The sequence below is a fragment of the Rattus rattus genome, chromosome 6 (genome assembly GCF_011064425.1).
Source record: "Rattus rattus isolate New Zealand chromosome 6, Rrattus_CSIRO_v1, whole genome shotgun sequence".
NCBI classification, from domain to species: Eukaryota; Metazoa; Chordata; class Mammalia; order Rodentia; family Muridae; genus Rattus; species Rattus rattus.
In genome coordinates this window covers 58,684,619-58,697,850 of record NC_046159.1, presented here as the reverse complement: position 1 = coordinate 58,697,850, position 13,232 = coordinate 58,684,619, and the positions used below count along the sequence as shown (strand labels likewise).

The window sequence follows — 13,232 nt, the reverse complement described above, 5'->3', positions numbered from 1 at the left end:
GGACGGAAAAAAGTCCAAAGATTCACAGGTTCATCAACCCCTCAAGAACAGAGACAACAGAAGGTGTGTTAATCTTGGTTTGTCATTTGACTGGATCTAGGTTTAGCTAAAACAGGTACCTCTGGGCAGGGCTGTGAGGGTGTGTCCCAGAAGGATTAACTGGGGGAGGGGGAGACCCGCCATGCAGAGGTGCAGATCTAAAGCAGTGAGGAAGCTGTGTTGCTTCTGCTGCATTCCCTCACTGCCCATTGGTGAAATGTCAGCCCTACTTCTGCCTCTGTGTAGCTCTCCTAGACAACACATGGAATCTCGCTTCCTTGGCTTTCCAATGTGAAACAAGGACCAGCAGCTCTCGGGAACCTGCTAGGCTACCAGGGCCAGACTGGGACTGCTGATGACGTCGCTTAGCCTTATGCACTGGGCAACTGCTAGTTCTCTACCTCTTCAGGATGAAGACAGCCATGTGGACTACCCAGCCCTCACCACGTCCGCCAGTCTAATAAATCCCCTGTATCGTATATCCTATCAGTTCTGTTCTTCTAGAGAACTCGACACAGAGAGGAAAACAAGCTCACAAATAAACCACAGTAATGATAACAGAGAAATATTTATTCTGTCTGTCTTCAGGTTAAGTAAATATTAACATTGTACAAGTACATAGAGACCCATAAGTACTAAGGAAACATATGCGACACCTCCTATTCTAAGATGCACATTTTATTTCCTCTCGAAGAATGAAAAGGGGACTGTGGCTAGAACCTTCTCTGTATCCTCAGTGTAAAGGTGCGCAGTGCAGGCAAAGTAATCGGGAGGGGCACGAGGTGAGAGGAATGGAAGTGTTCCACAGCCGTGTGCTTTCTTCTCTCGCACTCACACATAAGCAGTCGTGGATGCACAAAGCCCATTTCCTTGCAAGGCCAGTACCGCTGCCCTGGAGGTTAATAGGATCATTCTCAGCATCCATTTGTTTTCCCAGGATTCAAAGAACAAAAGCCACAAATGAAATCACACAGCCACATCTAATACATTAGAGACATAGCACACTGCTGGCTGTCATTTGTTCAAGTCCGGCTTTGTGAGGGACTCTTTTAGCAGTGTGGGGCTAGGCTCTCCCACTGCTCTGCAATCGCCTGGCTAAGCTCGCAGGGTAAACTATAAAGACCTCTGGGCAGAAGACCAAAGGTTTGTGCAACCTCTGGCTTTTTATTAGCAGTATGTAAAGGATATGACAAAGATCAGTCTGCCCAACTCCACCCGCTTCCAATGACGGGTGCGTAATAGACACCAAAACAGGCAGCAGCCGGCATTCGCTCCCCACCTTCACTGAAGGCCGGCGTTCCAAGGCTTCAGGTGCAGAGAACTAGTGAAAGAGGGAAGTGATTATGTTTCCCATGGAGAAAAGCAAATGTGAGTGTGTGTTCCGTCGTTGCAGAAAAGCTACGTTTTCCTTCTCATGAACCGCTTTGCTTCTTTCAAAAGCTCATCCACATCTTCCTTCTCCTCATCATCCTTTCCTGGTTGCCAGTCAGAATCTTCATCTGTCGGCTCATAGTCTTCCTCATCCTCGTCACTGTCACTCGGCTGCCCAACATCATCGTCATCTTCATCCACAGCAACTCTGGCTGAAAAGCAGAACATTGACGAACAGCACAGCGGTCATCACTCAGCAGTGAGGCTTTATTAATCTATGGCTTACCACTGTAGGTTATTAGAGCAGACACTGCGTGCTCCTTTGTTTCTTACTGTCCCAGCTCTGCACACTGTGAGGTCCCTGTGACTATCCTGTCCCGTGAGAATCAGTGACTGTCCCTGATAACACCATGCCGCCCTGTGGTCTTCTCAATGGGAGAAAACACTCCATCGCAGCTCTCCTCAGTTCCCCTTGATAGCGTTATTCTCCCGTCCCCACTGACTTGGCCACAGCAAGTGCCATCTGTAAGCACTAGCTTGGAAACTTTAAAAACCAACCTGGAAGTTTCTCTGCAGACCTCGGCGGCAGGCGCTATCCCCAGGGTATGAGTCACCATGTCTACAAAATCCCAGCAGGCCTGGATTCTCTCCAGAGTGTTCAGGTCCCATCTAACCTTCCTCTGCTCTTGGACCCCAAACTGCTGTAAGAAAAGTCTTCCTGTCTGATCCCCCAACTTTGTTCCTCCTGACTCTTTCCAACTCTGACTGATCTGTCCAAGCACCGACTCCGGTTCTCTGACAGTACATCACACTTGCTGGGGAAGATGGCTTAGGGCGTCTCTGCTGTTCTAGATGCTCAACTTCTCGATTGCCTGGTAATTCGTTACTACTCTATAATCTTTGATGTCTTAAAAACATTATTTTAAGTGTTTTAGCCAGTTTTTTAAAAAAGGTATCAACACCTGCCCTTTAGTGCATATTTTTGTTGTTTTATATAATGTTCACATGTAATGTACCATTATACCTTAAATGAATGCCCAAGTAATATGTCTATTCTTTTATTGCTACAGCCCAATATGCTTACATTTTCCTCTATATCACAGCTCACTTCAGAAGGGATTTAAGGCAGCTTATATTAATGATAATGTAATAATATAATGCAAAGCTAATAACAGAAAAAGCAGAATGAATAAATACCAATCTCAAGTTTGACATACTTAGTATACGTTGAGCACAAATAGTCTTAACTTCTTAGCAGCCAAAACTAAAAAGATTACATAAGAATACACACAATTCTCATACAGAGGAAGTGCACACACCCTGCCCAAGGGAGACACTGTGGTCCACTTACCCGTAGAATTATCTCCCATTGAACAGCTTGAAGAAAGTTTCATGTTCTAATCTTAACCCATCCTCATTTCTTATGGCAAATGCATTTATAAAACAGCTTAGACATCAAAGTAGCTTGAAACTGAGGAGTGGAACAGAGCCAGCAAGGAAAGCCGGTCTCCACCCTTGTCCACGCTCCTCGTGGAAGTATCTCACATGCTTTGTGAGACACGAACACAATGCACTAGCATTTACTATGCTACTGCTACCTCAAAAACTGTATCTTTCAGATCCAGAAAGCATCTTAAAGATCCATAAGAAAAACACATTAAAGCAAAATCCTTAGACTTAGCCTGCCTGTCTCTGCTGGGCGCTCTCACCTCAACGTGTTCTCATTTTTGGACCACCTTCATTTCAGGCTGGGGCCCTGTCTTAATTAATTTCTTAATGATTCTATTCAATATTATTTCCTAACTCTTCCTGTATAGGTCTAAGCCCTGACCAAATGCCACGAATTCTAGAATCGATCGTATGGTTTCCTGAATTCCATATCCACTCGGGTGACTAAGGGGCTCTGCAAACTACCTCTCGAGTCCCCTCACACAAACCTACTTATCTTGTCCACAGTCTTGGATACACAACTGCTGTACTCTCCGATCTGTCAGCTAGAGCCATTTTGATTCTCTCCCTCCCTGAAAACCGACTCCAGTATCTAGAATAATCTGCTGGGCTCTACCTCCCAAGTGTCATCTCTGCTCCCCTCACCAACTCTGATGCCGATTCAACACTTCTAATTCTCCACCCTAATTCTCCTTCCTGGATGCAGCATTCTCTTAAAGCCTCCAACTGTTCCCTCTAGCCACTTCTCCACCAAGAGCCCAGAATGCCCCCAGTAGCTGGGTATCTCTCTGGAAGACTTGAGGTCATTACTATTTATCCCTGTGGTCTGATCTCACTGAATGCTGTCTCTCTCCCCCTCCTCCTCTCCTATGGCAAGGTGTCACGATGTAACCCAAGCTGGCCTAACCTTTCATTCCTCCGTTTTGAGGGTACTAAGTCATGAGTATATTCTTCTTTTTGTTCAGTTCTACAGCTGTTCTGGGTCCTGGCACAGTCTAAGTACAGGTAGGCTTTTGAACTCACTGGTTTTCTCCATGCTGCAGGCCTGTGCTCTAATGTCAAAACCTCAGAGTGCTGCTTTTCCTGTCCGTGGGAAGGGTCCCTTCCTCCAGCCTCAGTATCGCAGCCATTATATTCTCTTACGCACACTTTTCTTCTCCCTCCTTGTTAGTGCTAAAGGCATAGATCATCACGTGACTGTTCAGACATCTGTTCATCACTGTAAACCCCACAAGCGCAGGGCTTTGTCCAGCTGTCCTGAGGTACTGAGTCCTAGTCATCAGAAGAATCTTTCTTCCTTTCTCCTTTATATTTTACATGCATATTATTTGTGCGTCTTTATTAGGAAGCCTAGAGTCTGACGATGGACGGATGGTGAATTTCCCAAGCACAGTGCTTTACCGATTTCTGAATGAAGAAACATCACTGTGTCATTAGGGAGACGACTGCTGAAGGTCAGCTCTTGTCTGATTACACTGCCCCGCCCCATGGGTACTTCATTTCCACTTTTGGAGACAGAGTTTTGCTGGGTAGCCCAGGATGGCCTCAAAATTGTGATTCTTCTACTTCAGTCTCCAGAGTGCTCAGTCACAGACCTGGCTAGACACGTGATAACATGTTTTAAATGTTTTCATTTATCTAGTGTGTGTGTGTGTGTGTGCGTGTGTGTGTGTGTGTGTATGTGTGTGTGTGTATAAGAGAGGGGGGAAGGAGGGAGGGAGGGAAAGAGAGAGAGAGAAGGCACAAGGGTGTACATGAGAAGGATGGAGGATCAAAGGAGAATTTGTGGGACCTTGTGTTCTCCCCCACCTCCAATCAGACCTGGCAGAAAGCACTTTACCTGCTGAGCCATCTTGCAGATCTGACAAGTGACAATCTTTGTGGAACCAATTACCACTCTCCTGCAGTAGATTCAGTCAGCAAGTTTAAGCATTAAATGGTGTAAGCGTCACTTAGTGCGGAGTTGCTGTCCTCTGTCTCGTTGGTAGTTTCTGAAGGTGTTTTTAGAAATGTCTGTTTCTGTCTTTCAGTTTAACCAGGTCACAGAGGTATTAGAACCTAACACATAAGCTAGGAATGAGTTGTCTCTACTGTAAAAGCCAGTGTTCTATGCAAAGAGACTCTGGAGAGCCGCTAGAGACAAGGGAGGAAGCCCCACTGCACATTCAGGATGGAACTGTGGTGTCCTGACGTCTAGGTTCAAAATGATGAACCAGGAAAACTCCCATTGAGCGTGGGTCAGCACTCACTACTTACACACTGTACAGAAACTTTCTGATATAAGTTGGAGATGTAGGGAACTCTGTCCTCCCAGGCGAGGCTCTGTGTGCTGCAGAAAAGTCTCATCAGTGCAAAGCTCGCACAGAACCAAAGTGACAGGAACCCAGAAGCAGCTGTTCTGCTTTTAAATCAGTAACAAAACAATAACTTCAGTTTTCAGTTCTGACTCCCAGTAAGCGTGCACAGAATTCAATAGTGTAATATTTTCATTGTGGGCACACAGCCTTTTCTTGTATTAGTCCTAGTTTCATTGAAATATAATTTCTCAGTAAACCTGCAAAATCAAAGTGATCTTGCTTCTTCTGAAGTAGGTGCACACAGAAGCTGTTCATTTTCTTTTCAGCTTTCCCCAGCAATGCTGGTAGGTTTCTTACCGACAGTTATTCTAAGTCTCATGGTTGGCCATTCATTCTGCCCCCACCCACAAAAATACTCGTGGTTTGTGAGAAGTGGGCTTGCACACTGTGGGCTAGACCCTGGTACATCAACCAGCAATCAAGAAAATACCCCACAGACATGCCTACAGGACAGTCTGATTTGGGCAATTTCTCAAGTGTGGTTTCCTCTCCCCTGGGGACTCTAGTTTGTGTCAGGCTGACAATAAAACTAACCAGAACAATCATGGAAGTTACGTTATCTAATGGAATTCAATAAAAAAAAATCTATGAAATAATTATCTCAAAGATCATCTACAACTCTAAAATGATCATTTTAAAGCCAAAATAGTTTCTTTCAACACCTCTACCAATTATGTAGCAACGTGAACTGTGGAAATGAACTGCCTAAGTGAGGACTGACTGCGTGAGGATGGAACAGGAGAAATAGCTGTCGTCTGTCATTACAAACAGATGGGAAACACGTACGTGACTGGTACAGTGGTGAAAACACCCTTCAGAAAGGTAATAAGCTGCAAGTTTGATGCCACCTACTATCCACCAGACAGGATTAGGACATGGCCAGGTTGGCCTTCTCTATTTCTGGAGGAAGCTGTCACATAAGAATGGCAATTCTAGGGCTGGGGACACAGCTCAGCAGCAAAGCTCTTACCTAACACCAAGCCCTGGGCGCTTCCCGGGAGACTCTTCCCAAATTGTTGATGCACAGCAGATTAATGGCTTAACCCGCTAGGGTTTATTTTCCCTTTTTCTTTCCCATAAATATTATTTGGTACGATATTTCTAGAGAAGGAAAATTTACTATACACTATAATACTACTTTTAATGTTTTACTTTAAAACAAAAGACTAGTTTGGCATTGTTTTGGTTTTTTGTTTTTTAATGTCTCAAGCTGGTAATAGGCTTCCACATTTGGAAAAGTAGCTTGTGAATTTATATTGCACTTTTTCACCATTGCATCAGGTTCTGACAACCGGTGCTCCCACTGCATCAGGCCTTGACAGCCTGTGCTCCCACTGCATCAGGCTCCTGACAGCCTGTGCTCCTATGTTCTTTCAGCTCTTCCTATCTAAATGGCAGCTTGAATCTCAGATAAGCCTTGTTGCTTTTTTCCAAATCTCTTGGGGTTCAATTTCTTGGGGAATAGAAGGACATTTAAACATGTGTACCCCACTACATAAGTTTAGAATCTTTACAGCAGTCCTAGTAATCACTGAGTTCTTCTAACAGCACCAGTCACCTGCAGGTGATACCACATAGTAGAGGCTTGGAAGAACCATTCCAAAAGTCAGGTGTGAGACGCGACAGCTGACGAAGTACATGACAAAACCTTCCTGGCACTCATTTCTCTTGCATCCACCATCTGTGTCAAAGCACTCTGAAAATGTGTGGAAAGCTAGCAAGAGCTCATGTGAGCTGACGCAGAAGAAACATGGCAGAGGGCAGAAGAACGTGCACAAGTAGGAGACCAGGAAAACCACAGACGCAGCGTCTTAGGAGGAGAAATTAAACACCCAGGGTCCGGTGTGGATGCCTTAATGCTGATGCTACGCTACACTGAAGAAATTAATCTACATATATATGAGTTTAAAACCTAAATAATGATGAACATTACATGTGGGAGAAAAACAACTATCAGAAGTATGCCGTAGATACATCTGAACTGGGAAATATGAGACCCTAGCAATCTAATATTTACCGCATTCAGACCGGTTTAGAGAGGGCAAAGATGTTCTGATCACATTAGCACGAGGCAATCCCCAAGTCCAGAGACTTGCGCCCTCCATACAGCTGTGTTCTAAGATCTCCACTGGGAACCTGAAGCCAGTTCACACCCATTCACACACAGTCACACACACATGTGCCCACACACACTCACAGACTCATACATGCATTCACACATTCACACTCACACACTCACACAATACACACATGCACATATACACCCACACATTCATTTACACACTCATTCATTCTCTCTCTCTCTCTCTCTCTCTCTCTCTCTCTCTCTCCCTCCCTCCCTCCCTCCCTCCCCCTCTTCTCACTTGTAATCGGGCACAGAAACAGATTAATAGCAACAATAAGAAAGTAAATAGATACAATAACAGTGGTGAAGCTTATGAGTTACTTAAGGACTTTTCTGTTTGCTACCTCTGAAGACACAGACATTGGTGAACAGTGGTCCAAATGTATATGTTTTTTTGTTGCTAATAAGAAAGCATGGCTTTATGGTACAAAAAATTTCTTTACATGTTCAGTGCTGAATGTTCTAATTATATTAAAATCTCAAAATTAAAAAAATTAAGTTCCCTGATCTAAAGTATACCTCCATTTAGAAAACACTTCATTGAGATTTCAACAAACTTCGCAAAGACTACTCAGACATTTTAAACTATACTGTATGGTGCATATTGACAGCTTTTGGGTAGAGTACAGGACAATATTTTGACACATAAATTGCCAACAAATTGCAGTTAAATAAAATACTATTATTGCTGTAAAATCATGGAATGCAGCTAAGTAAAGCAATTTTGTCAAATAACAACCTCTAGACCCTGCCAGCCGTGACAAAGGGTGCATTTCTGTCTGGGCTACCACACCAAGACACACCCCATGGATTTCTCTCACTGTGAGGCCATCTGCATCACCCTGTCATAGACTGGGCACATAAGTAGGTATAAGAACTAGGGAGCATGGGCCGCACCTCTCCTCACACTGCTGCAGCACAGGCTGCACCTCTCCTCACACTGCTGCAGCATGGGCTGCACCTCTCCTCACACTGCTGCAGCATGGGCTGCACCTCTCCTCGCAGCAGAGCTATTATTTGCTGAATTAGTCCTCATGTTACATAAACAGCAATGAGACTGAGATGCATCGAGAGAAAAATTCTTAAAGTGTTCAAAAACAGGCAAAACAAAGGCCAATTGTGCAGCTAAAGGTTTACATTCTCATGGGGATGCCTATGATCCTGGAGTACTGAGAAGGTTTGCTGGGAAGAAAGGTTCACAGGGCCTAGGCTAGTTGAAGGAGGAAAATTCACTCTTTAAGGATCAAGAATTGAAGTTCTTCATTCTTTCCTCAGACGTCAACACTGACTGTCCTGGTCTAATAAGAGTGTAAAACTCCCTCTCGTTGAGAGCAAGCGCCTTGAGGAGGGATGCCCTCTAAGACAGAATGATGAAAGGAAGGGGGAACATTACTGACAATAACAATGACCCAACCCGATGGCACTGTCCAGACCCAGTCCCCGCCTCGGGCTTCCCAGGCAGACATCAGTGCGTTCACCATTGCTAAGCCAGCTTGATGCTGTGCTCTCGGGTTCTTGAAAACAAGAGAAGCGGACGAAGGAGAAGCATGTGCTGTGGGGCTGCGACTGGGGAAGCATTTGTCACTGTCAGTTCAGAGTTCTTCCCTTTACTTGGAACAGGAAATTGGTGCACATGGTGGCTCACAGCCACCTGTAATGGGATCTAGTGACCTCTTCTGGTGTGTCTGAGAGAGGGACAGTATATATTAAACAAATAAATAAATCTTTTTAAAATAAAAAGAATCAACTAGAAACTCATTAAAAATAATCTAAGAGAAGTAATTTATTAAATCAGCAACAATAACTCCCAAAAGCAACAAGATTTTTGAAATACCTGGTTTAATGGGAAAGTTTTCTTTTGAGTTTAAAGGTTTCTTTTGAGTTGACTGAAGTAAGGTTACTTACCCGGAAGTGCACTGTGCCTATATTCCATCCTGTGCTGGGGATTCTTCCTGAAAAAGAAAAGGAAGAAAACAGGACAGAGTTCTCTAAGGACTGAAAAGAGCAGTGAGAGCAGTGGCAACAGCAGCACGCTCGGCAACCTGCAACAAAGTCAGGGCCCAAGAAGCAGCTCGTGAAAGGATGTGTCCCTCCCTTCCCCGTCACTTCCTTCCCTTCTTTCCTTCCTTCCTCCTCCTCCACCACCACCACTAATATCACCATCACTATCACCACCACTATCACCACCACCACCTCCACCACCATCATCACCACCACCACTACCTCCACCACCATCATCACCACCACCACCACCACCTCCACCACCTCCACTACCATCACCACCATCACCAATATCACCATCACCATCATCATCACCACCACTGTCATCACTACCACCACCACCACTGTCATCACCATCACCACTACCACCACTGTCACCACCACCACCACTGTCACTGTCACCACCACCACCATCACCTATAATGGATCTTGTACACATCCCAGGTCTCCCTGGAACTCCTAGATCCTGAATCTCTGGCTGCTGGGATTACAGGCACGTGCTTCTCTACCCAGTAGTGTTTGCTTTTTCGTTACAGCATTTACTGAGTGTGAGGGTCGGCGCTTTTGAACTCAAGAAACAACAATGCAGAGAGAGGGTAGACACAGTAATGAACTGGATTTAAGAGCTTCACAATTACCAGATGATTAAAGCTTCCATTTAGAAGTGACAGCACCAGTGTAAAAGCACCTTTTCTTTTTTATCAGCTAAGACCGTGTACACTTTGTTAAAATGTTCCACAATAAAATTATACTTTTACAGTCTTATGTTTTTTCTCTTCTGTGTCTCTGACACTACTGAGTAAAGCAAATAATTCCTAATTATGTGGAGCCATCTGATTTAATAATAATTGTTTCCTGGGTTTTAGCATTACCTAATATTTTGTATTTGTTCCAAGCATTTTCTTTATTCCAGGCAATAGGAAGTCATTATAAAAACATAACTTTAAGTAATGAGATTTAGAAAAATACAATGTCATTGCAGGTAAGTTGTAATGACAGACCTATTTTCTTGACAGAAGCTAATGCTAATTTTAAGAGTCACAGTAACTGAAATCCCTAGTGTCTCTGACATTACCCACACAGTCTCTGTGGTGCTGAAATCTCTCTGTGTGCTACATGGCACATTAAACAGTGACGGCGGGACTGAGAAACTGAATTTTGAATTGTATTTGATTTTAGTTAATTTAGTTAAATTACAGATAATTTGACTAGCATACTGAACAACACAAAGTTAAAAAAAAAAACAAAACAAAAAAAAAAAACAACCACATAATAGATCTCCCTGCCCTCTCTCGGCAATTTAAATTTGATTTTAAAACTCCCACCACAAAACATCCTCTACACACTCTCCAGGAAAGTAAAGATTCTACGGCGGGAACGTCACTACTGAACGGAGGCAAACACTCCCCACAAGCTAAGCTTCAGTCTGCTCTGAGGAAGAGAACCAACAGAGCCCACACGCTGCTGAAACTGCAGCTTGGCGGGTGGGAGGCTCTGTCCTTAGCAGTTCCAGCGTCAGTCAGACTGCTTGCAGCAGGCCAGCCGTGTGCCGGGGGTGTGGCATTTCTTCATGGTATCTCTTTCTTCCTAACTTTTCCTGAGGGTGAGCAGTAGGCAGGGCAGGAGCGCGAGTGTACGGCTAATTAGGTCGTAACTCAACAGGTGTGAAGACTGGAGACTGTGTGGGGTAATTAACCTGAGGCTGACCTCCTGCTGCAACGGAAACTCTAAGCTTGAGAAACATGAACGACTGACATGTGCTGCAAACGGAAAAGCTTCAGCAACGCCTCCCCTGCTGAACACACTGGTGCAAGTTACTGGCTTATAAACTCAGTCCTCGGTAAAAGGTCAGTCAGTGTGGGCATGAGGGAAGGAGGAACACAGCAGGGCATACACACCAGAGACCTGTCTTCACTCTAGAAACCACCACTGGGCACCTGAGGACTTTTGCTAGTTATTATTTAAATCATTTCAAACCTACAAAATGAACGAATAGGCCACTGACAAATGTTCACCTTGTCCCCTCTCCTCCCCTCCCTTCCTCCCTCCTCCTTTTTGAAAGTGCTGTGGTTCAAACCCAAGGACTTGAGCACATCAGTCAAGTACCCTAACCACTGAACTACAGTCCCAGTTGGCAAGTATTATCTCCTACATGGACCGCTCCCTATGAATGTTCCTTTCAGGCAGTCGTCGTTGTCGTCCTCCTCCCCTCCTCCTCCTCTTCCTCCTCCTCCCCTCTTCCTCCTCCTCCCCTCTTCCTCATCCTCCTCCCCTCTTCCTCATCCTCCTCCTTTTCTTCCTCCTTCTCCCCTTCCTCCTCCTCCTCTTCTTTTGCATTTCTCTTTAATAATAGTTGAGTAAGATTATTGAAAGGTTAAACATGATCTTAGCTGTTTATTACTGGAGTGTCCCTCAAAGTCTAGTTTATAAGTTTCAAGTAAATACATGTTTGGCTTTAAAAGCAAGAGAAGGAACTGACACAAGGGCAGGGTGGTGGTTTGAATATGCTTGGCCCAGCAAGTGGCTCTACTCGAAGGTGTGGCCTTGTTGGAGGAAGTGTGTCACTGTGAGTGTAGGGTCCGAGAACTTTTACGTCAGACATGGAGGTGCAGAGTTTGGAGTTCACCCAGCTGAGTTTTGGTCTTGTTTGTCCAAGTATTTACTCACTATGAAATTTTGGAATGATAATGTATATCCTGTAATATTTAAGGTATGTGCTCTCCCTTTTAATTTTGACTTTACAGAGGATTCCAGTTAAGTGGTTGAAGACTGAACTTTGGACTTTTAATAGTGTTGAGGTTGCCTTGGACTATGGGGACTTATGAAGTTGGATTAAATGTATTTTGCATTATGCTATGTTTAGGTATGACCCCCACAGACTGATGTTTGAACAAGCCTATGGGGGTCAGGGAGTGGAATGTAGTGGTTTGAATATGCTTGGTCCAGGGAGTAGCACTACTTGGAGGTGTGGCCTTGCTAGAGGAAGTGTGTCACTGTGGGTGTAGGCTTTGAGAGCTTCCTCCTAGCTGCCCGGAAGCCAGTCTCTCTCCTTCCTGTTTGCCTTTGGAACAAGATGTAGAACTCTCAGGTCCTTCTCCAGCACCATGTCCACCTGGACACTGCCATGCTCCTGCCATGATGATAATGGACTGAACCTCTGAACCTGTAAGCCAGCCCCAATTAAATGCTGTCCTTATAAGAGTTGCCTTGGTCATGGTGTCTGTTCACAGCAGTAAAACCCTAAGACAGGGAGCTAACGGATCAGGCTGAGATGGACAGGACTGTAACTCTCAAAGGGAAGATGCAGTGACCAGCACTGCAGCTCAAGGGTCACTCCTGTATCCAGCCTCTTCCTCCCACCCCACTCCTGGGAACTCAGACGGCCTCTCTACTTGATGTCTCTGATGAAAAGCAGGCTCCATTTCCTCTGAGACCTGGTTCTCCGCATCACAGGGCTCTCCACAGCCCTGCCTCTTCCTCCTTCCCTAGCACCTTGACCAGGGCTGTAGGTCAACGCCTGTGGTTTGGCACTGATGCTTCTAGTGTGTTCCTGGACACAGGATAGCACAGGGACCCAGGACTCCCAAAGCACAAACTCAAATAGGAAATTTTCAGTGACCCCTCCACCCTCCCCAGTCACTGTGACATGATCCAGAGCCAGGAAGGCAGCTTCCCCGGCACCTGCACGCTGTGTGGGCTCCAAGGCCAGCGTCTGGCTAATGAAACCTACTCAGTCCACCATGCCCCAAAGATGACATCATGCTGACTGAGAAAAACCTAAAGTCAGACACAAGAAAGGCTGTTCACTCCCAACTCATATTCATGATGGTGAAATCTCAGAGTAATAATAAGGCAAGAGAAAGAAAGAAAAGGGATACGAATGGGGGAGG

General features: G+C 44.9%; 1 protein-coding gene across 1 annotated transcript in view; it reads right to left on the bottom strand.

Annotated features, from left to right (window-relative positions):
- Nucleotides 1-588: 588 nt before the first annotated feature.
- Aplf (aprataxin and PNKP like factor) overlaps nucleotides 589-13,232 on the bottom strand; it is a 44,899-nt gene continuing 32,255 nt past the window's right edge. The window contains exons 9-10 of the mRNA XM_032906152.1: nucleotides 9,247-9,293; nucleotides 589-1,622 (exon numbers count right to left, since the gene is read on the bottom strand). Of these exons, the coding sequence (XP_032762043.1) occupies nucleotides 1,438-1,622; nucleotides 9,247-9,293 (232 nt within the window). The 3' untranslated portion in view covers nucleotides 589-1,437. The remainder of the gene's footprint in view (nucleotides 1,623-9,246; nucleotides 9,294-13,232) is intronic.